We start from the raw sequence: 27,866 nt of genomic DNA, 5'->3' as shown, positions 1-27,866 counted from the left end.
TCTATTATTGATGCAAAAATGGTACTGTAACTTCAGGCAAGGACACATGCGCAGTTAAACACAGAAATGCAAAAGGTGCTGTTCCCCTTGTACAGCTCTACCATTAGCGTTGGGAAAACACGTCACTTGTCTGCCTCACGCTTGAAATACATTGAATTGTGTGAAGTTACTGTATTTGCGTGGTAGATACGAGTTAAGCTCGCCCCAGAAAGTTAAGTATTGTGATTTCAAATGCATGGCTCCTTTTAATGATGTGATAAGTGTTAATTTACTGCCAATGAACCACTCTGGCACTGAAGATTAACTTAGAAATGTAGTTTCGTTCATTCAGGTTTTAACTGTTGAGATTTTAAAGATGTAAAATTTTATTTTTTTACTTTTCCTTTCTGTCTTTCTCAATCCAATTCTCCTTTCTCTCGCTTTATTTCTTTCAGCACCTGATTTGACATTGAATTCACACACTCTTAATTCACTCTCCCTTCTCAGTCTTTTCATGGGTTATTTCATAATCCTTCAGTCTGTTTAGTTAAGGAGAAGCACAGATGCTTGCCCTGGTCCCAGCATTTCCCTTGCTGCATTTTCAGCTCGCACTTTCAGCAACATGCCACCCAAAAAAATTTATAACCTAAATGTGCAAGGGCAAGTCTAACTAAACGACAGATGCCATGTCTGCTACAGCAAATTATGGGCCAATAAATAGTTTTCATCATCCAATGATGTTTTGACAATAAATCACAGCTATTGGTGTGAATCTTGTACCTGCAATTGGAAGTAGGAACATAAATAAACAAGGAACAATGGAACTATAAGTGCAGCTCCAACTCAGTGATATACAACCTTGCAAATGTGATGGAATAACATATTCTGGGTGTTCTCGTACACCAGTCGCTGAAGGTAAGCATGCAGGTCCAACAGGCGGTAAAAAAGGCAAATGGTATGTTGGCCTTAGTAGCAACAGGATTCAAGTACAGGAGCAGGGATGTCTTGCTGCAATTATACAGGGCCTTGGTGAAGCCACACCTGGAATATTGTGTGCAGTTTTGGTCTCCTTATCTGAGGAAGGATGTTCTTGTTATAGAGGGAGTGCAGCGAAGGTTTACCAGACTGATTCCTGGGATGGCGGGACTGATGTATGAGGAGAGATTGAGTCGGTTAGGATTATATTCGCTGGAGTTCAGAAGAGTGAGGGGGGGATCTAATAGAAACCTATAAAATTCTAACAGGACTTGACAGGGTAGATGCAGGAAGGATTTTCCCAATGGTGGGGGAAGTCCAGAACCAGGGGTCACAGTCTAAGGATACAGGGTAAACCTTTCAGGACTGAGATGAGGAGAAATTTATTCACCCAGAGAGTGGTGAGCCTGTGGAATTCGCTACCACAGAAAGCAGTTGAGGCCAAAACATTGTACGTTTTCAAGAAGGACTTAGATGTAGCTCTTGGGTCCAAATGGATCAAAGGGTATGGGGAGAAAGCGGGAACAGGTTACCGAGTTGGATGATCAGCCATGATCATAATGAATGGCGGAGCAGGCTTGAAGGGCTGAATGGCCTACTGCTGCTCCTATTTTCTATGTTTCTATATCTAACAAGAATCAAGATTTTGCTTTGGGCAGAAACAGGCAATTATACCCAAAATGCGTTTGAAATTGCGCAGTGAGATTAAGCTTAAAGTTTCTGATAAAATTCACTTGCATCATAAACATAAAATCTATGAACCAGCGCAATCAAGCATAACATAATTGTTTCTTCTTTTCCATTAAAAAGTATTCCTTGATGTATTTAAGAGTAAAAACCTGGTGGAGTTTTATTAATTCAGCTGAAAATGGGCTTGCCACCAAAATAAGCATTTTTAAATAAAGGCAGCCAATCCTCCACCTGTAAGGAATATGAATTATAATCACTCAAAATAAATGTTTTAAAAAATGATCCGGGACCATTTAATAGTTCTATTACACAGTAGTCAATTTTTTAGTAAATTTTAATAGGAAAAAACTTCTAAAACATGTCTGCCGGTGCCTATATCCCTAAGAAAATGAGTGCAATTTGAAGAGCCTTCCTGAACCGGCAGCATCTCAAAATCTCGACTCAGGGTCATGGTCAGTTTTGTGGGTAGGCCCTGATTTGGGCAAAATAAATCTTGAATCAGTAAATGGTTTTAGGCAGAACTCACATTTAAAATTCCCTGATCTTTTGTGCTGGTTCAGTCAATTGCACTGGAATATAATCACAAAGCTAGCAGAAAAAGTGGAAACCTTCCCAAAAATTACTTCATTGATTCCGAATTTTTATTCATGTATCTAAATGGCTTTCTGCAGAATTTAATATGAACTATTCAAAGTTCTCTTTGTAAGCTGGTACTAAACAACTGGTAAGGCATTTACAAATTCTTTAGCATATGTAACTTTATAGTTTTTAACAGGACATTTATCAAATGATGAAGCAATATGAACAAGACTTACATTCGGTGCCTTTATATGAGCGGAAACTAACACCTTGATTAGAAGTTGATGTTTGTTATGAAAGTCTCAAAATGTCATTACAACCATCTGAGTTGATAATTAATGCAGGAAGTTGGGAGGTATACTTAATATAATTAACCAGGATTTGATCCCAAATTAATAAACTGCACCAACCACCTTCCTGATATCAATATTAAATGAAGCTTCATTAATCTTGCACATTTGGCAAAGAACCTCAACTTACATGGCATTACCCTGCAACTTAACAGGAAACAGAAATGTACAATATTCTGATCAGTACCCTCATTCAGCATGCAATTAAATCCATGGTACATACCTTAGTATATCTCAATACTTTTAATTCATTCTTGGGATGAGGGTGTCACTGCCAAGGTTGGTGTTTATTGTCTTGAGAAGGTCGTAGTGGGCCACCTTCCTGAAATGCTGATGTCCATGTGGTGAAGGTGTTCCCACAATGCAGTTAGGATTCCCTAATGTGACAATGAAGGAATGGCGATGTATGTCCAAGTCAAGAAGGCGCATGACTTGGATGGGAACTTCAGGTGATGTTGTTGCTATTCGCCTGGTTCCCTTGTCGCTTCAGATGATGGAGATCATGGGTTGAGGAGACACTGCCAAAGAAGCCTTAGAGCTGCTGCAGTGCATCCCTTAGATAGTACAAACTGCAGCTACAGTATGCCAGGGTAGATGTGTAGGCTTGTGGATGAGGTGCTAGTAAAGCAGACTGTTTTGTCCTCAAGACATTGAATTTCCAGAGTGGTGTTGCAACTGCAATCACCCAGGCAAGTCGAGAGAATTTCATCACACTCCTGACCTGTGCCTTGTAGGTATGGAGAGGCTTTAGGGAACCACTCACTTCAGAATACCGAGCTGCTGACCTGCTCTACTCGCCATGGCATTTACATAGTTGATCCCGCTCAGTTTCTGGTCACCATGATCCCCCAGGCTGTTGATGGTCGGGCATTTAGTAATGGTACTGAATGTCAAAACGAGGTGGTTATGTACTCTTATTGGAGTGTGTCATTGCCTGGCACTTGTGTGGCATGAATGTTACTTACCACATATTTGACTTCAATTTGATTAGGGCTCATTGGTAATCCAAGCTCATTGGCTCATACAATCAAACGCTGCCTTGATGTCAAGGGCAGTCACTCTCTAGTATTCAGCTCTTATGTTCATATTTGGACTGAGGCTGTAATGAGGTCTGGAGTTGAGCGGTCCTGGCTGAACCCAAACTGAGTATTAGCGAGCAGGTTACTGGTGTGCAAGCATTGTTGATGATTCTTTCTATCATTTGCTGATGTTTGAAAGTAGGCCAAGTGAGTGGTATTTGGTGCGGAGGATTTGTCCTGCTTGTGGACAGGGCATACCTGGGGAATTTTCCACATTGTCAAGTAAATGATAGTGTTGTAGTTGTACTGGAACAGGTTGGCTTGAGCAAAAGCATACAGCTGGAATGCTACTGGGGCCTGTAGCCCTTGCTGTGTCCTATGCACTCAGCCGTTTCTTGTATCAGGTGGAGTGAATCAAATTAGTTGAAGCTTGGCAGCTCAGGAGGAGGCCGAGAAGGATCATCCAATGTTTCTGCCTTCTCAGCTACACTAATTTGACAGGCTCCACCATCATTGCGGATGGGAACATTCATGCCACGCTAGTGCCAGGCAATGATCATCTCCCCTTGACATTCAATGTATTACCATTGCTGAATACCCTACCATCAACATACTGGGGGTCACCATTGACCAGAAACTTAACTGAACCAGCCATTATAAATGGTGTGGCTACAAGAGTGGGTCACAGGCTGGACATTCTGTGGTGAAGTAACTCACTTCCTAACTCCCCAAAGTCTTTCCACCATTGAAAAGGCACACGTCAGGAGTGTGATGGAATACTCTCGACTTGCCGGGATGAGTGCAGCTCCAACAATACTCAAGAGACTCAGCACCATTCAGGACAAAGCAGTCCGCTTGATCTGCACCTCATCTACCCCTTAAACATTCACTCCCCGCATCACTGGTGCACAATAGCAGCACTGTGTACCATCTATAAGATGCACTGCAGCAACTCACTGAGGCTCCTTCAACAGCTTTTCTTAAGTCAGACTCCACCAAAGATTACCAATCTCAACCTCAGAAACAAGTTTCTGTCTCTGTGATCCTTGGAGCATCTTGCCCAAGACACTTCATTCAATGCCATTTGGTGCATTATTCAGCATTTTGGAGGAGACATAATGACAAATCATCTATATTGTGGTAATCTAGCACTTTAACAGCAACAAGTCACATTCATGGAGAAAATATCCCAAAACGTTTTACTGACAGTGGAAAGAAAGACAAGGGAGAAAATGACAAGCCAAGGACAAAGCATTAGAACAAAACGGTTTGGTCAAAAAGATCAGTTTTGAGGAGATTCTTAAAAGTGGAGAGTCAGAAGAAATAAGTTCCAGAGAGAGTTAAGTTGTGATTACTGAAGGCTCTGCTACTAATCATGGGTGAAGGGAGGGTGGAATGTGCAAAGTGACTAGAACTGGAAGACTAAGGGGTGCAGGAATGGTTTTAAATCTGAAGAAAGTGGGATAAGGAGCAATTTGAAGATGATATGACATAAAAAATCACTGGGTTGCGACACAGGTAGCCAATGTAGGTCAGCAACATGAGTGACAGGCAAGGTGGCTGAGATTTGAACAACTTGGGAGTTTATGGAGGCAGCAGGACGGGAGGTCAACTGCAGAAACTGGCCTTGAGATAACAAAAGCATGGATAAGGGCGTCCGCAATGGGGCTCCCCTCAGGACACTCCTGGTGTGAACTACAGCTCCTCAGCCCTTCTGCCTGTGGCACCATCACCTCAAGAAGCTGCGACAGCAGAGGGCCCTGCACCTGTGCAGGAGTCCCTCAGCATGCTGGTGCCCCCAAGCCTCAGGCAGGCAGAGGACAACCGCCAACATCAGCCCAATCCACGGGACAGCATGATCAGCAGCATGCCTCCACCTCAGCTGCAGGCACAGGGGTGGCACCTCATACGAGCACTCGTAAGAATGTTGAGCACCTGGCTGCACTTGAGGTTCAAGGGTGATTACAATCTGTAGACATTAAGCCTTGTTTCTGTTGTGCAGCTCAATAAATCTTACACTCACTGTTGATGTTTCATTCTAATTCTTGTTGCCCTGTGAGATTTCCTGTATACCCCTACTCCCTCAATTGGCTTGAAGCAGTGGACTCAAGTGCATCCGTTCAGCTCCTGAGCCTTGCCACTGTGCACTGGGCGATGGGAATGCAAAATGAAGACAGCAACAGCAGGACTAATTAAAGGTAAGGCTTTATTGGAATCTTTCTGAAAGGGAAAAAGGATCACAGGAGATGGCAATGTATTTGGGCGCCCCGAGCCTTCCTTGTACATATCTCATTGCACCTTGCCTGTGGTCCAAAGGGTCCCTCATCTTGCATTGCCTGGTCAGCTGGCCCCTCCACATCATCATCAGAGGAGGCATCATGATCAGCGATATTCTCACTGTTCAACAACTCTCTGCAGTGTTAAGGTTGTGCAGCACACAGCAAACCAAAATATGCGAGACCTTACTGGGGCATATTATAGGGCTTCACCGGATCGATTAAGGCACCTGAATCGCATCTTCAGAAGCTCAATGGTCACTCGGGTTAACCAATGGCAGGTTTTGTAGCTCTCCTCTGCATTTGTGCTTGGGTTCCTCAAAAGCATAAGTAGCTATGTCTTTAGTGAGTAGCCCTGGTCTCCAAACATCCACCCCGAAGGCAGGGGAGGGAGGGGGGGGGGGGTCAGTGCTGGAGAAACTGAAGCACCTGGGACTGCTGAAGTACGTAGGCATCCTGGCTACCTCTTGGGAACCGTACACACACCTGAAGGTTCCATTTTCGGTGGTTGCAGACCAGTTGGACATTGATGGAATGGAAGCCCTTCTTGTTGAAGGCCGCTGGCTAGTCTGTGGGAACCTTGAGGGCCATATGCGTGCAGTCAATGACACTTTCTATCTGGGGAAATCCAGCCCCAAAGCCAACGGACCCCTCTGCTTGACTTTCCAGATCGGTGCGGTAGCGCACATAGTTGCTGGCCCACTTGAACATGACATTGGTTACTCCCCTTGATGCAACAGACTGCAGACTGGGAAATCCCACACACGGCCCTCGGTGGATCTCTGGAAAGAGCAGGAGGCATAGTTAAGAGCCACAGTGATCTTCAGTGGCACTGGCATTGGGTGTCTGCCAAGCCCCATGGGTCATAGCTCATCGTGCAGCATGGCACCGAGATCAATGTTGGTATGCCCCTCTGTGCCCTTTTCCAGTGTGCCCATCCCAATGCTGACCTTCTTACTGGTTGTGAAGTTGCTGATAGGTCTCTACCGGTGCTGCAACCTCCCTCCTTCTGAGCTGCCCCTCCTTAATGGGGGCCCTGAGACATGGGTGCATGAGACCAATGGCAGATGTCCTCTCCGATTCCGAGGCTTTCTACCAGGATGGCTCCCAACCCAAACCTGTCCCCAAGTCATCACCTTGGAGAAGTGCCACTGCCCCTGAGACACCCTGGTCACATGAACCCAGAGCCCTGGCACATTTTCCCCATTTCTGCCAACGTCCGGCAGTTTCCTTTCTGCACCACTCTTCCTGTCACTGCACACTGGCTTTCCCGCTGCCTTCCTGAGAGAGCTAGCACTTATCCCAGTTTCCTTGCTGCCTCATTTCACCAGGCGGGGCTCTGAAAGACTGTGGGCCATTGATAAAAATTGGAAATGCGAGGTAAAATTGGAGTTAATCGGCCTTTCAAGTACCTTAATTGGTGTCCCACTACCTTGATTTCAGAAGTCTGCCCTCCATAGTTCCCACTGCTGGTAAAATCCAGAAGTGATGTCAGACTTCCGACGAAACGCAGTCCTCTCCCATTTTATGCTAGCACCTCTCCCTGCCAGCCCACTGCCTCCACACTGTAAATAGCCTGTTAAAATTCCAGCCAATGATGCATATGTGACAAGAAGGGCCCTTAGAGGCCTCACCATTTCATTTGCTTTCAATTACACAAGACAGGTGTTCATTTAAAACAGCACCCAGAAGAGTCAGGCCTTAAAATCTTGCGCCCAACCCTGCTATGATTGGCCAGGTGTAAAAGATCAGGACTGGAGGCTGTTTTCAGACAATAGCCATAAGCACCCAAAGCCATGAGGCTATTATTACTTGCTGCAAGTCCCTCAAGCCTACAGGATTTCTGCTTCCATTTACAGGTGTGAGCCTTACAACTGTGATATGTCAGGTTAATTTAAAGAAACAGGAAAGAACTTGCATTTATATAGCACCGTTCATGTCATGACACCTCAATGTATTTTACAGTCAATAAATTACTTTTGAAGTTTGAAATTGTTGTGTAGGCAAATGTGACAGCCAATTTTCACACAGCAAGGTTCCACAAACAGCAATGAGATGAATAACCAGTTAATTACTCTGTTTTTGGTGGTGTTGTTTCAGGCATAAAGTACTGGCCAGACCTGAGCCCATAAATATTCAGGTTCAGGTCAAAAATCTGTCACTGAACAAAGAAAGAAAATTTAGAAACGAAACAAATTTTTATTTATACTAATTCTTCATTCTTTAGTTTAAAATTAGGCAATCTGCATCAATGGAGTTGGTTGGTTCGGTTTGGAAAGACAAATGAAAGAATCAGCTTATTTGATCGTAAACATTATGAAGACCAGGCATACAAGCAGTTGCCATCTGAACTACATAATAAACTCCTGTTTTGGGCTAAAGGCCGCTGTAACAGTCGTTCAATGTATGGCCTTAGGTCTGGGTATTTAATGAACAATGATCCGTATCTTCAGCTTTATCAGGATTTGATTAATTCTGTGCATTGCTCATCCAAAACAAATCATTGGAATTGTTCCATTGTCCCTGTAAAGTCTGACTGTGAATGATGTGTGAAGTAAACAGGCTGGCATTACAAATATTGCAGATGAAGTTAATAGTTCTTTACTTTTCATATCGATGAAGGATGAGAACTATCAGCACGTCAGGAGTATCTAGTAGAATATTTGGATTCAAACATAGTGATAGGGCTGCCAATGTACTTGATGCTAATGATGTTTCCAAAATACGGATTCAGTTTATTCCAAGTTCAAACTTCAAAAAAGACCCTAATGTTTAATTCACTGCATTTAGGAAAGAGGAAAAATACTACTACACAAATATGAAAGTTCTACATACATTTTAAACTTTTAAGTCCATTGAGAATAAAAGCAACAAAAGCACAATTGAAGTTATGTACCAATATTAGTTCATGGATATAAAGTATTATGCTTGCAGCTATTGTACTTTCCCAATGGCTCAATGGATAAATGCATCACACGTTATAGGCATGGTACATATACTGACAAGGGAAGGTCCCAACTTCCATCTCTGGACTATTCGGAGCTAGACGATCTTGGACAGGATGGCCTCGGTCTCCATGCTGGACAACAGAGAAAATGGCCAGGGGCTCAAATTCTAATCATATCTAGTGAATCCAGGAAATAAATCGGAGTGAAGCAGATATGATATTGTCCCATTTGAACAGCACACTTATTATCAATCCCTAGATTGTGACATGAAGAATGCCAGTAGATGTGATTTCCCCCAGGGCTGCAGGTACTCATGGAAGCACACTCTGTCACAAGTTTTTGAAGAATAAACACAGACAAATTAAAGGTAAAGGGAAGAGGTAGTAATTGTTACATATAATTATTTTTATTCTTTTTATTGCTTTTGACATTTTATTGGTCATGTACTTTCCCCTGCTGAAAGGACAGACAGAAGGCTCTGCCACAAACTTTTGTTCAAAGTTGCTAGAAGGGGCCAAAGAATGGCGATCGGGATGATTAGATTTATGATTTTCCTGGTCTTCCTGAAATGAATTGTTTAATTACAGTCATCCTGTTGTGGAAAATAATCAACAACTTAATGTGGAGAACTGTGAGCATTCTATTTCAGAAAAACTTAACAGGTATTGTGTCTCTTCATTTACAGAGGGAGGTGAAGGAAGGACCATCAGAGGAGCCACTAGTAGGTATAATTATTAAAAGAAAAGTATATTAAGAGAGCTAATAGGGTTTAATATTGCTATATCATCAGTTCCAGGTAATTCCACTTCAGAATACTGATGGAGAATGGTTATTGGATAGCAGCTGCACGAACCATAATTTTCTGAAATTCTTTGGTAAAAATAGAAATGAAAGTTACATCCATGTTCAGAAAGAGACAAAAGGGATATAGCTTGTATGGCTCTCAGGTCACTAGATAAACTTTCTGAGCCATTGTGCAAGCTACAGCAGTTATCCTTATTGAGGGAAAGACTGAAGGGGGAGAAAAAAAACTTAAGACTTCAAAATGCTAAAAGGCATGGAAAACAGGGGGACAAGCAGATAATAACCTTTGCTATAATCTCAGAACTAGTAACATGGGCCTGAAGCAAGACGAGAAATTAAAAGAATTCCACATATATAGTATTTGGGATAAACTTCATTGAAAACAATTCTTGCAATGCTGATTAAATTATTTAAAAAGCAGCTGGAGAAAAAGTAATTAACAGGGCCAATCAATGTCAGGGCAATTACCAAAATACCTTACTGAACCACAAAGGTTTCAATCATGCAGAGACCAAATCACCTTGTGGAATACTACTGGTCAAGACTGAAAATCATGGCTCAGCACTGAAATTTATTTTTGCTTGTAGGTTTGCACTCAGGTTAAAATTTCATATTTCTTGGAAGCTTTGCCTGTAATTGTGCAACCCTGTCAGTCAATTAAATAAATTAGGGAGAGTCTGTAAGAATGAGATACTAATCAGGTCTGTTGGGAGGGAAGGCTTAAAGGGGCCAAATTTTGTTAGTTCCAGTTTTCTTTTAATTGGCCAGAATAATTGTATTTCCACTTTTCTCTCCCTCTGAGGATGTGCCTGCTTTTGACACTATTCCCCCTCTCCTACCCAGCCCTCTGCGCAGCAAGGTTGAGGTTCCTGGACAGCATTTCGCAGGTGCAGTATGATGCCTTACTACTCCAGGTCACGGTACATTGCATCACTGATATTTTATCTTTCTGAAGGAAAATAAGTCCGTATTAATTATATAGATTCTTTTGCTTACCGTTTGGCTAAAGCAATTTCCAGTGCTGCTTCAGTTCTTGTCTAAGTTTCAACAATACCAGTACGTTTTCTTGTTTCAGAACAAAGGAACTCATTGCAGATAAAGGATCACCAAGCAAAGAACTCACCAAAGTCTCCACCAGGTCAGAAGCCTGAACAAAAATGTGAAAATCTATTTAATGACTAGTTATTAGCAATTAAAAAAAAAAATTATTTTAAGACATACCAGAACAGTTCAGTCCACTCAAGCACGTTACTTTAAAAACTCAATTTCTCCCTTCATTCTATCTTTCCCCATCTCTTCTATCCGCCAATCCTGAAAGCACTTACTCATGCTCATCTATGATTGCATGGGTACTGTCAGTTTGTGGTACCTTGCTAAAATGAACATGCATGAGTGAAAGTTGGGGCATTACTGCTGAATCCACACATACGCCTTACAGCAGTTATCACTAAAGTGATCAACAACAGGATTGCAGACTAATTTTTTTTCCCTTTTCCAGCTAATAAATGTTGAGATCAATTGTAGCATTCTTTCTTCTATCACAGCTGATAGCTTAGCTAATTTAGCATATGCCAGGAATCAAAACACTGGACTTTCTTGGGATCTAACAAAGCACCTGGTCTACTGGGAAAGGCTCAGAATATATTTTGTCGTGTGTGTTCTTCAGCATTAATTTAGATAGTGATGCACAACTGCAACAGATGTTCCGTGATCTTACTTTCACATTCACCAGATAACACTATATATCAGAAGTCCAGTATAAACACGTACAGGATCGACAGTTTCTAAATTACAAAAATCTACATTTACAAGAGTTAAACATGAATTCTGAACCTCTGCAAATGAAAAAAAAAGGAGCCTAAAGAACCAACTAATTTCCACATACCTGACTTATTACAAGGATCCGACCCTCAGCAAGAACCTGGAGTAAATATGTCAAGTGAGCTACTGTAACTGCTTGAATTCCAATGTTAGATCCCACTGCCAAAATTACCAGTTCAGGCCGATATCCATATGCCAAAGGTAGAATAAACTCGAAGAGTGTATAAAGAAGATCTCCATCCCATTCATTATACTGAAAAATGAAAAAAAATGCTCAGATTTGATAGAGTTTTCTGTCCTACACTTAGACTAAAAGCTTCCCCTTTCTGGAGGCTGTTGCATCGCTGCATTGGTGAGGAGAGGTCAAGGAGAAAGTATCATATGCAAGTGGTCTCTGGTGCCTGACTACTGGTCGCTGCAGTCATTGGCAGCAGTCTGGGAGCAGGGCACTCATTTTAGTTTCCTAGCCTGTCGGGGTTTCCTGTCTCACTGGTGAAGGAAAAGAAAGGAAAGGACCTATTTCCATGGAAGATACAATTCCAAAATGCTGGAAATTGTCCTCTAAAAAGCAAGGGTAGGTCTTTGTTGGATGGGATCAAACCAAAATATAGATAAGTAAAGATCGAGTTGAATTCTAGGCAGATTGAAAAAGGTTCCAATTTTGCTGTTGCTGCTAGGAAAAATTAACAATTTCTTCAACCTATACAGTGAGCTGCATTTTACCAGCCCTGTGGGAATCAACTGGGAGCTGGAAGGTTGGCAAAATAGTGCAGGAATACATCAGACAGTGTGCCCGATGTCTTCCCACTGCCATTCCATTTTGCCAGTGCTGGGAAAACTGACAGACGGCCCACCTGGAGTGCAACTGAGCCACTTAAGTGGCCAATTAAGGGCCTTTTCCCACCTTTGCTGGCATTTTACCACCAGCGGAGCGACCAGGAGGACTGAGTGGGCAGACAGCCAGGTAAACCCTGGTGCCCTCCCAGCAGGCTCCAGGAGCTTTCCTTTTTAAGTAGTCTTTGGCCCACAGAGGTTTCCCCCCTCACCCCGGGGCAATGGCTGTCCTCAGCGACTCCCTCCAAACCCCTTGCCAGTGCCTGCCTGACTGGCCTCGCGCCCCCAAACCCGACATATCTGACTGAGGGTGCACAGTCATCAATGTGCCCTTATCCTCCAAGAGCAGCCCCAGCACTGGCCAACGCTAGTGATGGCACTGCTCAGCTGTTGGCCTTCTGATTGGGCCAACAGCTCTTGGGGGTGGGCTGCCATCCCAACTCCTGCGGCAGCCATTTAATTGACTGCCACCGGCAAAGTGCAGCCAAGGATCCTGCCCACCTGCAGCTAAATCCAGCCCAATAATATCAAAAGATTTACATATTTCACATGTCTTGACAAGAACTATGAGAGTACTTGCTGATGACAACTAGTGTGAAGCAGTCCACTATTAATGAGTTTTCACACTAAACAACTGGGGCTCTCCTACTGTACAAGATAACATTTTATTCATATTTTGCTTTCCACAACTGCAATGTATTATTCCAATAGTCTGATTTTAGTAATTAGAACATAATACTGTTAAAGGGCAATGTTGTATTTAGTAAATGTACAGTTTTCACTTTGGTAATTACACTTTATTTTTCATAAAGTCAGACTGTCTACCCATTAGGGCCTTCATTCTTTGAATGATAATATGTCCTTCACACACTGTAGTAGCAGTATAACCTTCTGGCTAAGCAAGCACATAAAAATGTACTGACTTTTCAGATAATGGTGCCACACACAGGTTCCTACTCCAGTCATGTAAAGGCGCAGATCTGGCATCATTGTGCCAGTTTGTTTTGACACTAAATCAAACCCCTGTAAGGACAGATACATGGGATTATGTTGTGCAGAGGAGCAATGAAGCTGGCCAGATAAGTAATCTTGCTTTTTGCTGCATTCTGTACCTTCCACACATTACAGGGTTGTACCAAAATAGTAAGAGACCAACACTAGATAGCCGGACCAGTCTGTTAAAATCAAATGGTGTTAGAGTTAAATCTAGACCAGAACATTTAATAAATCAGTGAAGATTTCTCCATTTGGCAGTCTGATATCTACGATTAAATGGATGATGATTGACAGTAACGTCAAACAACTTGCCTACTAAGCTTCTTCATTGGAAAAAGTAGTATAAGAATCATTAGTTACGGGCTTTCCTTGGGTCCTTGCTATAACAAATAACTATCCTAAATTTAGTTTTAATTATAGTGCAAAATAATAACTTAGTGGTATCTGAGCACATAATGGTAACAATGTTCCAGTTCTGACTTGCTTGGTGACAAGTAAAATTGGTTTGTCAATTTCTTGATTTAAAGGACAATGGGAAGCAACCCAAGGTAGTCTTTAGGGGACTCCTTATTAATCACCTCTGTACACCTTTGAACTAATAAGGCACCAGGGACAATGTCATCTTCCTAGTCTTCCTCTCTCTCTCTCTCTCTCTCTCTCTCTCTCAAGTGACTCCTGTTCCCAATTCCTTATAGGTGTATGCGAACATTGCAATGCATACCCTTGTATTTCTGCTGGTTGTGGGATTCTGGTCTATCGTATTATGGCTTTAATTGATTTCACCACCTCAACAAATATCTAGTTCAGGGAGCTGAATCTTGCAGAATCCTCTGTGGTTATTGTTATGACCAAGGCTGGAGTAATGCACTGTTAATTCTGTCCCACTAATCCACAATCATAGCATGCTGGTAAAGTTTCCCACCTACCGGAAAGTAGCCAAATTAAACACTCTATTTGTCCCCCAGAATAAAGCACACCAAACCAAGTTTCTTTAAACAACAACAAAATTAACTATTTATTAATAAATTAAATCCTATACAATAATCAGGTAACTCTGTGAAAAAGATTATTTTAAAACTACTTATTCTTCCTAACCCTCATGCACACACACATACATTAAAAAATGGGTTAACTGGGGAAAAAGGCTTTTTCAGTTTATAACTATTTCTTAGGAATAATAAAATAATTGGGTTGTCACGGGCTGGTAAGATATTTCCGGGACGGTAAGGAATCCCAGAGTTGAATAGTCGGATGCCATTCGAAGTCTCTCCAGGTGACGCTGATCAACAGTCTGTGATGGGTAGGCTTTCAAGGTAATTTGTCTGCAGCAGGCATCACACAGGCCTTTCAGCAAAAGGGTAAACAACAGGTCTGCTTGAGTTTTGAAGTAGCAGTCGAGCAATAGAAGCTTTTTTAAGATTTCAGGATCTCCCAAAAACACAAGAGGCAACAGGAATCACTCTTGAGGCAGGAATTTTTCAGAGACTGGAGGCAATAGGAATCTGTGACCTTTAAAATGCAGGGCTTCCTCCACAGAGAGCATGCAATTCCTCTTTTCCTGGGTCTTTTTTTTCTCTCCAGGGGTCTTTTCCTCTCACCAAGCAGACTACAGCCACATCCTAAAATGTAGGATTTCTTTCCAAGGGATGCAAGCTTTCCTTTTCAGAGAGAGTTCTTTTTCTCTGGTCTGCAAGCAAGTCCCAGCCTGAACTCACTGCATCCTGCCTATCCTTACTGATCTTTCACAGTGCAGAAGTGAAACCAAAACTCTAACAATAAGTCATGTGACCTGTCATTTCCCTCTGCTGAGTTATTTGGAACAGCTGCCTTGCAGTCTGTCCCACTCAGTTCAAACACCAAGTTTCAGCATTCAATGTTCACAGAGAAAAATCCTCTTTCTCAGTTTTTAAAAACACGCAGAATTCCAAGCTTTCAATAAAAAAAAACTCTTGTAACATTATTCACATTGTCCAGGAAAGGGATCCAAATGTAATTCAATTTTCCTGGATCTCTCTCAAAGAAATCTGCACAATTTCAAGAAACAATCTCCCAAAGAGATCATGCAGATATAGGCCACCACGTAGGCTGCACACACAATGGGTGGTGGGGGGTGGGGGGTAGGGAAAAGAGATTGCGGTTTGTGTTGGGAGCACAAATGCTTCTGTGAAAGAACCATGTAGTCTTCGCTGTATTAATATGTTATTATTCCTAAATTCCTGAATAGTAATCTCGTTAAATGGCTTTTCCAACCACATTAAGCAATTCTCAAGTATCCAGTTAACGGTGTCTAAAACATTTTCTCAAATATAAGTTGGTGTACATATCCTAGATAAGTTACACTTAGCCATTTTCTGCACATACCTCTTTCCAGCAAATTGGAATGTAGTAATTGCTTCGTTTTTTCTCATCCTGCTTCCCATATATCTGCACCACTAGGACTTTTCTGAAAATTACATTTCAAAAAGATGTTAAAAAATTGCATTTTTTGAATATTTAACAACTAGCTTATTGTAAATAAATAGCTAGAGTCCACCAGGTCAGATTTTTAATTTTAATTTTAGTATTTTTCAATTCACAAGGTTTAATATCTACCACCTGGGGTAGACGGGGCATGGGGTTGCGAGGATCTACAATATATCTGTCGGGTGCGCAGATATGACAATTTTCATATGGCTCCCAGGAGGTTATATGTGTGCTCCCTGAGTCTTCTACTGATGTTTCTATAGATCACCTTTTCATTGTTGGGGAGTTGGAACCAAATTTTTAAAATGCGACCCCATGAATATTTTTTGAGGATAAAGACTATCCATTGTTAAAATGTTAATCCATACAAATCAAGGTATTCAGGACAGAATGAGGAAGGTTTTAGGACAAAACTGGCCCACTTAGGTAGAAGACAAATAAGCCACAATTTTTGATCCTGGTTGTCATACATTGACTCCTGCTTGAAAGTGCATGTGTGTTGATTACAGACTTTGGCTTTGTTGCCATGCTTCCGACAGTCAAATAGCCCGCCATTACAAAAGCTCACACATTATGAATGGTCATTAGGTTTAGGTACCAGAAGTCTTCAGCAGAACAGGCCATTTCGGAAAAAAAATTAAATAAAAAAGATCAGCAAGGAAAGAGAATGAAAAGTAATTCAGCTGAATGGACTACATCTAGCAGTGCTTTTTTTTGAAAAAAATCTTTAATTACTTTACTCCCTTCACTTCTCTGCTCAAGGTGGCACATGCTTTCCCTGACTGGCACTGGCTTTCTTTCCTTCAGTCTTTTCCCCCTGCCCATTATTCATACAAATCAACCGGCAATTTGATCATGAAAGCATTACAGCCAAGCTCAATCCTGTCTTTATTTGAGGACGCATTTGCACTTCTAGCAGGGTTCACCGTATAGTCGGCAACAGCAGGAATCTCTATCCATTTTCTCCTCCATAACCTGGCACTAAAGTTAATTTTAATATACTTACTGTGCTGCTTCACCTTAGCTGAGGACAGCTAATTCAACAATTGTGGATGAAACCTTCCTTATCTGTATGACTCTGCTACTCACTAAAGTACCCAAGATGGAGCTGGAAGGGACTCAAATGGACTTTTGGAAATATTTACAAGTTCCAAAGAAGGAAACATTCATTCTCAGACTGAGGACAGATTCTTAAACTACATGAAAAATTTAAAATATTAAAGGTGTTCAATATAGTTTGCAGATAAACAGAGGGAACTTACGCATCCTCTTTAACATCAGTTGGAATATCAGCTTCCCCTAGCACCAGAAGTAAAACTCTTAAGGGAGAAAATAAACATATTTCACAGCATTATTAGATGAGTCATTTTGAATGTCCAGTGACTGAAAAGCTAACGGAATGATAGGACAGCATAAATAAAGTTATGCTATGACTACAATGAACTAGTCATCACATTTTGAATACACCATTCATTTTTGCTACCATGCCACAAAAAAGATTAGTAGTTATTAGATGGAGTATAGAACAGAACAAGATAAATGGGATGAATTACAAGAAAAAAAATCAGAAGTGCAGGGTGTAAAATCTATTCGGGTATTAAATGATAGATAATCTGGGTTTCCCAATTATTTAACCAAGTTTAAAGAAAGTCAAGACCAGAAAAATATGCATAGCAATCTGTGAAATTAAATATTGAACATATGAAGAAAAGCTTCTTTAAAGTGATAAATGTTTGCCTCAATCATTTTACCTGGAAGATTTTTCCAAAATCATTGGGAGTATGCCAAAAGCAATTACATGCCATGATAGGGAAGCTTTTGACTTAAAGAGATGGCCTTTCCCCATTCCTGACTTTTATGTTGTCTTTCATTCTGAGCTCCAGCAGTAAAATCAGTGATTAGCAGACAAGTCACAAATGCACAAGTACATAATCTTGGTCTCCTTTGCCAATACTTGAATGACTTTGTAATGAATGGTGGTAGTTGAGTTTAATCTTTAGTCTGTGCTTGTTTAGCTGAACTCAGCAGGGATGGCAGCAAAGGCATTACAGTTAGCATGTCACACTAAATTAGAGATGGGGAAAATGGCCATGGTTGTGCTATTCAAAATCTCCTGCTGGAAGCACCCGTGTCTATGCCAGAGAGGATAAGTTTAGGCTTGGCCTGCAAACATTCACCCATCTGGGTGAGATGCTAGAAGACAGATAATACTGATGAAGTACATACTTTTAGGAAAGCAGGTACCAAGGGTTGAAAGTTAACAGAGAAAAGAGTCAGTTTAACATCTGTATACCTGCTTGCTCCAACTGTTGTGCTGTAACGTGCTGCAAAGACACCAGATGACAATGTAGAGGATACCACAACACCATTTCTAACCTATGTAATAAAGAACGAAGGTTATTAAACCACAATAATGATTGCCACACTCCTGCAATTAGACATGAACTTGCTTTGGCAAAGAAAATGATAGTCAGACTATTACAGAATCACCTAAACAGATGTTGATGCACAACATTACCATTCTCAAGGACACAGCATGATTTTTATATGTTACAACCTTTATTTACCTCGCACCTTTAATGTCATGAAGCATCCCAAGGTGCTCCACAGGAGCATTATCAGCCAAAATTTGACAACAAGCTCCATAGGGAGATAATTAGAACAGGTGACCAAAAGCTTGGCCAAGAGGTAGCTTTTAAGGAGCAGCTTAAAGAAGGAACTGGGAGGTAGAAAACTGGAGAGATTTAGGTAAAGAATTCCAGAGCTTAGGGCCTAGACCAGGGGTCAGCAACTTTTTTTTGAAACCTGAAGAGCATTTTTTTTTTAATTGCCGAAAATGATCAATGATTTCAAAAGGAAATTGGATAGGCGCTTGAAGGAAATGAACTTGCAGGGCTATGGGGATTGAGCGGGGGAGTGGGACCGACTGGATTGCTCTGCAGAGAGCTGGCATGGAGTCACTGGGCTGAATGGTCTCCTTCTATGCCTTAAATGACTCTACATAGAAACTACTGGGAGCTGCAAAACGAAATTTCGGCATTTCTAAACCAAATACATAGCCAAGTGTCTCTGGTAGAATGCATAATTTGCTTCTATAAACAAAATACATGTATGAATACATGTATTAACAAAAAAAAATTAAAATAGACCTAACTCTGAATAATCACTTTTTTGACTTTAACTATAATTTTGTTTTATTTAAACAAAGTATAACTTAAGATGCGTAGGATTACAACAATTCTTTCGGCTATTGATTTTAATAAAAAATAGCTTCTAATAACATATTCAGAATAATTCATTGTCTCAGCTATATTAGAAACAATAATGGTCGCAACCATAAAAAGTGCTTTTCGAACCAAAGGCATTATCTATAACCATGATGTAGCTATACTACTTGAACAGGTTTACTTAGCGCATGATGTTTTTTGTTAAAATAATCATTTGAAACTGTAAAGTACAGCATAATGATTAGCTTTTTCTCCCCACAATAAAACACGGCTCCTGCTTGCCTTGACTTAATTTTTTTTGGGCTTTTGCATATTAACATGATCCAACTTGAAAAGGTTTGGAGCCGCAAATGAGTTGTTGCTCCAGAGCCGCAGGTTGCAGATCCCTGGCCTAGATATTTGAAAACACAGTTGACAATGGTGGGGGGCAGAAAACTGAGGATGCAGAAAAGGCCAGAACTGGAGTAGTGCAGAGGTCTGAGGGTTCTAGGAGTGGTGGAGGTTACATAGATAGGAAGTGAGGCCATGGTGAGATTGGAACACAAGAATGAGAATTTATAATTCAAGGTGTTAGACAATCAGATCATAAAATTAAAATCAAAAATATTTTATAGCCCATTGAAAGATGTTAAGTAATGTTATTTTAAACCATACCAGTAGCTTGAAAATCAAAGTTTATGCCAGCAAGTGATCTGTACAAAAGTATATACATTCAAGGGATAATTTCTGAAGACTTGTGGCCAAAGTGATGTGACCTCATAATTCATAAGTACATTTATGGTTGGTATCACAATTAGGATATTCAAAATTGACACGAAAATAAGTGTTGGTAGTACCCCCATATTCTTTTCTAGTTTGGGTTCAGTACAGATGTGAGCACATGCAGGTTTATTATTGCATCATATGGTAGAGGTTTAGAATGTCCATGCTTGAAGATGTTCTTCAGAATTAATTTAATAGAAAGATATCCATGCCGACCGAAAAAACTAGCTGCCCAAACTAATCCCACCTTCCAGCAATTGGTCCATAGCCATGCAGGTTACAGCACTTCAGATGCATGTCCAGGTACCTTTTTAAAAGAATTGAGGGTTTTTGCCTCCACCACCACCACTGAATTCCAGACACCCACCATCCTCTGGGTGAAAAAGTTTTTCCTCAGGTCCCCTCCAATCCTTCTACCAATCACATTAAATCTGTATCATCTCCATGAAATGCGAATGACATTCCATAGAAATACTGCCATTTATTTAAAATGCCCTCTGCCAGTATTTTCCATCCAATTCATAGTGGTAGGTAGCCATAGGTCAAAGATAAGATATTGCAATGGCAACCAATCAGGTCCTTCCCAACTAGTATTTTGGACTGCATAGCTAGAGTTGTTTCTCCATGAGTGAAGATGAAACAGGGTGTCTCAACTCTCTTGCAACTTCACACTTCCCCTTTTCCAGAGGCCTCACCTCACAATAACTCAGGCCCACTATGTATGCATATAGATCTGATGAGATGTGCTACTTGTATTTTAAGACAACAGTGCACAAGGCCAATTTAAAAAGTCCCATTCCATTGCCCGGTGAGATCTCTACAAAAAGATCCAGGACACAAGTTAGTTTGGCACGATGCTGTAATGGATGAGCCTCCTTGATCCAGTAACATGGACGAAGGGGCAAGATCAGAAGATATGCGAGTGGTAGCTGACACCTCCAATGTCCCACAATAATCTGAAATAATTCACCAATGATGCCACTGTTCTGGAGTGTGGTACATACAATGAAATTTTTTTTAATTTTTAAGTTGTCCCTCCTACAGTTGGTTGATGATTAATGGTCAAGGAACTTCAGACTAAACTGCATTTCATTCTCCACCTGAAACTGTGCAGTTAAAAATCAGCTACCTCGCCTCCTGCAAGGGAGACAAGCTCAGTATAGATCTATAAAAATCAGTCCATTTTCCTCAACTAAGCCAATTGGTTTCAAAATGTAATCACGGTTAAGAAAAAATATGGAAGGTTAAGGAGAAAAAGAACTGATGTCTACCTTGGACGAGTGGCAATGGAGTATTGGAGCTTCCTGCCTAGCTCATTGTTTGGGGGTTGGCATGGCCTGCCCTATGTCCTAGCCAAGCTACATGTTCTTTTTCCTCTTGATCTTGCATATTTTTTCTAATACAATAGTGATTGAAAGCAATTCATTGTATCTGAAGCCACATTAGTTTAAAGCCTTCCTACAACATTGTTACATTATTCTGCTGTACATAATGTGATATTGACCCCTTTTTGTTGCCCATTATTTTGTAGCCATTGATGCACTCAAGTTTTAAACAATGTGAATTACATTACATGCTTCATTTCATAGTTAAATTTAATTTGAAAACAGAAGCATAATTAAATATTACGAGGTCACACAAATAGGTTAAACAGTCCTCCGTTCTCAGATTGGAGTTCAGTTTTGCTCTTTTACTAAAGGGTGCAGAAAATATGCAGTGCCCCCTCACAATCATTGTTATACTTCACAGATTGCAGAGACTTTTAGGGAAATTTGTATCCATCTCCCAATTTTCTCTCCACGATATCAACTCCTGCTAGAGTTCCACCATCAACGCTCTCTTTAGTCTAAAACAAGAAATTTTATTAAATGCATACAAGCACCGGAACACTTAGACAAACTTGAAAATGTTGGTGCTAAACTCATTAGTATTCAGAATATAAAGCATGGAATGAGAAAAGGACCATTTGCAATTTCTTATCTTCGCCACAGTATGGCTGCATGGCCATAGACTTGGCTGTCACAACAGGGCATAGATTTCACCTACCTCCCGTTTGGTGATTTTATCAATCAGTGGAAATATTTTTCCGAGGGACAGTAAAAGATTTTCATCCTTCAGGTGTACACTGTCACCACCACTGTGGAAAAATTCAAAAAATGATTTCAAGATATCACAAAGGAGGTCAATCTCATGCTGACATAATGAAAGAAGTTTAAAGGAGTGATCATCCCATACATCACTGAGTGAGTCTTTTCCACCTAGGATGCATCATGCAGGTTGCTTCGTTGCTCCAAAAAATGGTGTAATTTCTCTGCACAGGTAGAAATGTTTATTGGACACAAGAGTTGTATTTTAATTTAACAATATTCTTCTCTTGCAGTTACTACCCTTTTAAATATTCTCAAATTGCTTCCTTTAGAATAAATTGTCCATTTTTCGACTACAGGTGCCAAGCTAACAGGGTTGTAATTCCTAGATCATGCTACTGACTTTTTGAAATGTTGTGGTTATCAGATATCTTTCAAACTTCTCATCCGACTCTGTTTAAATCGTCTTTGGATGCATTCTCTCAATTTAGATTCATCTTTGCTTTAACCAGAAATAGTAACCCAACAAATTTCTATTTCATTGTTTTTTAAAATTTTCTACCTCTATTTTTCACCCTCTCACTTAACGTATTTTATTATTTTCCCTCTGCCTCTCCTGAAAGTATTAAATTCTTGCTGGGATACTATTTCATATGCACCAGTTTCCAGCACCTGGGCCAAGTGGTCATTCTTAATCTGTGAACCAAGACACGAGACTCCATTCTGTTTCCACTTGGACACTTGAAGTAGGGATCATTTAACCGAAGTGGCAATCCTGGCCAATATTGGAGTCCTTACTCCGGGAATGCAAAACTTCAATTGTCGCCCTTCATCCTCACACTGATGTCAGCAAACTCAGCACAAATCAGGCACTGAATCAAAAAACCTACCTGGTCCATATGGCTCAGCTATGGACCTTAACTAGAAATCCATTGGGACAACAATCCATAGGGAAGACCATTACCTCATACCCTCTCCAACTACTTCCATTTCAAGTTATAATCCACTTCCCCGTTTTCCCAGAGTCCCTCCGGGATTACCCGTGAACTGTGCTTCCACAAATACAAGTTCCATATGCAATTCAACCAACCTGATGAGAATGCCAACTTCTTCCATGGTAATTTTCTTCTCTTCTACTTGAAGGCATTGATCCAATTTTGTCAACTTTTCTCCACAATCGGCCAATGCAGTTCTTACACGGGGAGTCAACACTAGTACCTTCCTCATGTGGGAATCCATGAACTCATCAAAATCTTGGTTCACGTTAGAGACCATGGTCACTTTCTTCTCGTCTACAGTTGTAGCCTTACTATCTTCTTCAATACCAAGGTTCAGTTTCTTGGTGCTTGGGTCTTTAATAAAGACACTGCCTGAAGAAATTGTGCAAAGTGAAACACCTGTTAATAATCCATACCAATTAGTCTGTATTTAGCCCACTTTCCTACCATCTCCAGACGAATGAAACAAGCCATTATTTCTTAACAAAGTACATATTTGAGATGCAAGACAAAATTTCCCACCTTCACTGCAGGACATGATTCTGCCTGTCCTTATATATCAGAGCTCAATCAGACCAACCTTCAAAATTCAGTTTAAAAATGAATTACTGCTTCAGCAACAGAATGAATCTACCTCCACAGCCAAAGACGAGAAGTTAGGTATTTCGTTACGTTTTAAATGTAATCATTTTCCTCTGATCGATTGCAATCCCTTAGGATCCCTTAAGAAGGGTAGCAGGGATAATCCAGGTAATTATAGACCGGTGAGCCTGACGTCAGTGGTAGGGAAGCTGCTGGAGAAGATACTGAGGGATAGGATCTATTCCCATTTGGAAGAAAATGGGCTTATCAGTGATAGGCAACATGGTTTTGTGCAGGGAAGGTCATGTCTTACCAACTTAATAGAATTCTTTGAGGAAGTGACAAAGTTGATTGATGAGGGAAGGGCTGTAGATGTCATATACATGGACTTCAGTAAGGCGTTTGATAAGGTTCCCCATGGTAGGCTGATGGAGAAAGTGAAGTCGCATGGGATCCAGAGTGTACTAGCTAGATGGATAAAGAACTGGCTGGGCAACAGGAGAACGAGAGTAGCAGTGGAGGGGAGTTTCTCAAAATGGAGACGTGTGACCAGTGGTGTTCCACAGGGATCCGTGCTGGGACCACTGTTGTTTGTGATATACATAAATGATTTGGAGGAAAATATAGGTGGTCTGATTAGCAAGTTTGCAGACGACACTAAGATTGGTGGAGTAGCAGATAGTGAAGGGGACTGTCAGAGAATACAGCAGAATATAGATAGATTGGAGAGTTGGGCAGAGAAATGGCAGATGGAGTTCAATCAGGGTAAATGCGAGGTGATGCATTTTGGAAGATCCAATTCAAGAGTGAACTATACAGTAAATGGAAAAGTCCTGGGGAAAATTGATGTACAGAGAGATTTGGGTGTTCAGGTCCATTGTTCCCTGAAGGTGGCAACGCAGGTCAATAGAGTGGTCAAGAAGGCATACGGCATGCTTTCCTTCATCGGACGGGGTATTGAGTACAAGAGTTGGCAGGTCATGTTACAGTTATATAGGACTTTGGTTCGGCCACATTTGGAATACTGCGTGCAGTTCTGGTCGCCACATTACCAAAAGGATGTGGATGCTTTGGAGAGGGTGCAGAGGAGGTTCACCAGGATGTTGCCTGGTATGGAGGGCGCTAGCTATGAAGAGAGGTTGAGTAGATTAGGATTATTTTCATTAGAAAGGCGGAGGTTGAGGGGGGATCTGATTGAGGTGTACAAAATCATGAGAGGTATAGACAGGGTGGATAGCAAGAAGCTTTTTCCCCCAGAGTGGGGGATTCAAATACAAGGGGTCACGAGTTCAAAGTGAGAGGGGAAAAGTTTAGGGGGGATATGCGTGGAAAGTTCTTTACGCAGAGGGTGGTGGGTGCCTGGAACGCGTTGCCAGCGGAGGTGGTAGATGCGAACACGATAGCGTCTTTTAAGATGTATCCAGACAGATACATGAATGGGCAGGAAGCAAAGAGATACAGACCCTTAGAAAATAGGCGACATGTTTAGGTAGAGGATCTGGATTGGCGCAGGCTTGGAGGGCCGAAGGGCCTGTTCCTGTGCTGTATTTTTCTTTGTTCTTTGAGTGGATTGTTTAATAAATGCCCTCCCACCCATCATGACTTTATTCAAAAGTAATATACTGGTACCCTTGAATTCAATGCTGCTATAGAGGTAACGAGGGCGATATTATTTCAGCAGCAGCAAACACCCAGTCAAATATGCCTGTTTATATCTGGGTGTCTATATTCACCAGTCACCATCCTTTCTGGAGGAAGATCCTTGGCAACAGGATAAGCAGCAGGGAGTGTAGAACAGCTTCTGGGCACATTTTCCACCCCTGACCAAAACAAGGCAGATGATCTCCCCTATGTGCTATGTATAAATTTAAAGCTGATTTATCTGAATATTTAGCCAATTAGGTTTTCTTTGAGTAGCCAGATTAAGGGCCAAGACCCATAGTGCAGGGCATTGCCAAAGTTGAAAAGAATAGCAGACTCATTATGGCACAGGAGACCATTCAGCCCATCAGGTCTATGCCAGCTCTCTGTGGTGCAATCCAGTCAATCCCATTCCCTATTCTACCTCTTTAGCCTTGCAAGCTCATTTCTCTCAAGTGCCTATCCAATTTCATTTTGAAATATTTGATCATCTCCATTTCCATCACCCTCACAGGCAGTGGGTTCCAGGTCATTACCGCTTGCTGCGGAATAAAGATCTTCCTCACATCCCCCCCCCTTTCTCTTGCCAAAAACCTTAAAGCAGTGTCCTCTAGTCCTTGTACCATCAGATAATGGGAACAGCTTTTGTCTACTTAACTAAACCTGTCAATCTTGTAAACCTCTCAGATCTTCCCTCATACTCCTTTGCTCCAAGGAGAACAACCCCAACTTCTCCAACCTAGCCTTATAGCTAAATTCCCTGGAACCATTCTGTTAAATCTCCTCTGCACCCTCTCAAGGACCCTCGCATCGTTCCTAAGTGGGACCAGAATTGGACGCAATACTCTAGTTGTGGCCTAACCAGAGCTTTATAAATGTTCAGCATAACTTCCCTGCTTTTGGACTAAATATCTCTATTTATGAAGCCCAAGATCCCATATAAAATAAAAAACAAAGTGCTGGAAATACTCAGCTGGTCAGGCAGCATCTGTGGAGAGAGGCATAGTTAACATTTCAGGTCTGTGACCTTTCATCAAGATCCCATATCCTTTACTAACTATTCTCTCAATATGTCCTGCCACCTTCAAAGATCTATGCACATGAATCCCCAGGTCCCTCTGTTCCTATATACTATTTAGAACTCAGCTATTAAGGCTATATTGCCTCTCCAAATCCCTTTTGCCAAAATCCATCACCTCACACTCTGTATTAAACTTCATCTGCTACTTGACTGCTCATTCTGCTAGCCTATCTATGGCCTGTCGCAGTCAACTGGTATTATTTTCACTGTCTGCCACACCTCCAATTTTATCAGCAAAATACTGAAATTTTACTCTGTCTTCCAAATATCCAAGTCATATCAAAAAAGCAGCGGTCCTAGCATTGACCCTTGGGGAACACCACTGTCTACCATCCTCTAGTCTGAAAAACAACCATTTACACGACTCGCTGTTTTCTGTCCTTAAGCAATTTTATTTAAATCCAAGCTGACACTGACCCTCTTATTCCATGAGCATAAATTTTGTTGACTTACTTTGTCAAATTCTCTCTTAAAATCCAGATAGACAACATCCATTGCATTCTCTTCATCAAAAAAAATTAAATTAAATTAATCAAACACGACCTGCCTTTTACAAATCTGTGCTGGCTCTCCTTAACTAACTCAAATCTCTCCAAGTGACTGTTGATTTTTTTCCCCTCTCATTATTGGTTCTGAAACCTTACCCACTGCTGATGTTAAACTGACTGGCCTATAGTTACTAGAAATGTCCTTTCTTAAACAAGGGTGTCACATTTGCCATTTTCCAATAGAAAATGAGGTAAATCAGTAAGTTAATTGATGCTAGGTTTGGGTTTTAAAAAGCCTGGAGATTGTAGAAGGAAAAAAAAACCTGAGCTCATGGGAAAGACTGATGAACCTTGCTATTGATAGTGAGGTAGAAGAAGAAGGATGAATGTGTAGGATGACACATTTGCAACTTAGGAGGAACATTGTGAGCAGTACCAACCACATTAGTACCATTAATAAAAAGACACAGGAAACATTGTGAATTTAATTTTGAAATAATCTTTCTGCATCGTTTCACTGTTACTGATGAGAAAAGTCACTAAGATCACACATTTCATTAATTTAATATTTGAATATACCATACAGTTTTAGGCAACTGGCACGAAAAAGAACTGGAAACCAGAAAATGGATGGTTCAGTGTTCTTTTGCCACTCCTAATCTCAACTAGCGTCAGTTTACCATTATTCAGCTAAACATTATAATTATAGTCACCATGTAAATGTTTATACAGATCATTTTGACTACCTAGTCAAATTTTTCTGAAGTTTTATTTTCTTATAGCTCCCTTCTGTGGTTGGCAAGTCCCTTATAATGAACTCATGTAGGTTTGAAATCAATGCAAATTCATGGGATGAAACCATCTTCTCTCAGCATGATAGAAGGACTTTACATGAAAGAGAGTCTAGAGTTAACCCAGTGCCTAAAAATTGAGAGTCATGGCATAAAATTGCCTCTAACATAAGACACAATAAATTCTCACTCAAAGGCTGGATTTTATAGCCGTTTATTCTGAACAGGCAGGAAATTTAGTCTTCAGATTTTAAAGATTTCTAGAACTAGAAAAATTCAGTGGTGCAATAAACAGCGCTATCTTTTAGTTGGAGTTACTGCATATTTGTTGAGGCACATTAAGGACAGTTTTATACGCCATTTGGCTACTATACTTACTATGAGAATGACTGACAAGTTTCTTTCCTGAGCACTGAGGCCCTTCACTAGCATGAATCTAAAATTCCTCCAACAAATATAACCCTAAAGAAGTCTA

At 40.9% G+C, this 27,866-nt stretch overlaps 1 protein-coding gene across 5 annotated transcripts in view; it reads right to left on the bottom strand.

The window, feature by feature from the left end:
- hdac10 (histone deacetylase 10) overlaps positions 1–27,866 on the bottom strand; it is a 50,814-nt gene that overhangs the window by 1,504 nt on the left and 21,444 nt on the right. Inside the window, exons 14-21 of one of the 5 annotated variants that reach the window (XM_068059172.1) lie at positions 22,901–23,180; positions 21,770–21,860; positions 18,028–18,110; positions 16,997–17,053; positions 15,633–15,714; positions 11,506–11,694; positions 10,617–10,767; positions 2,264–6,650 (exon numbers count right to left, since the gene is read on the bottom strand). In XM_068059172.1, coding sequence (XP_067915273.1) covers positions 10,624–10,767; positions 11,506–11,694; positions 15,633–15,714; positions 16,997–17,053; positions 18,028–18,110; positions 21,770–21,860; positions 22,901–23,180 — 926 coding nt within the window. In that variant the 3' untranslated portion in view covers positions 2,264–6,650; positions 10,617–10,623. The other 4 variants (XM_068059169.1, XM_068059167.1, XM_068059170.1 and 1 more) reach the window with 4 other exon arrangements.

This window comes from Heterodontus francisci, chromosome 27 (assembly GCF_036365525.1).
Source record: "Heterodontus francisci isolate sHetFra1 chromosome 27, sHetFra1.hap1, whole genome shotgun sequence".
Taxonomy (NCBI): Eukaryota; Metazoa; Chordata; class Chondrichthyes; order Heterodontiformes; family Heterodontidae; genus Heterodontus; species Heterodontus francisci.
This window is presented reverse-complemented; position numbering and strand designations above follow the sequence as displayed.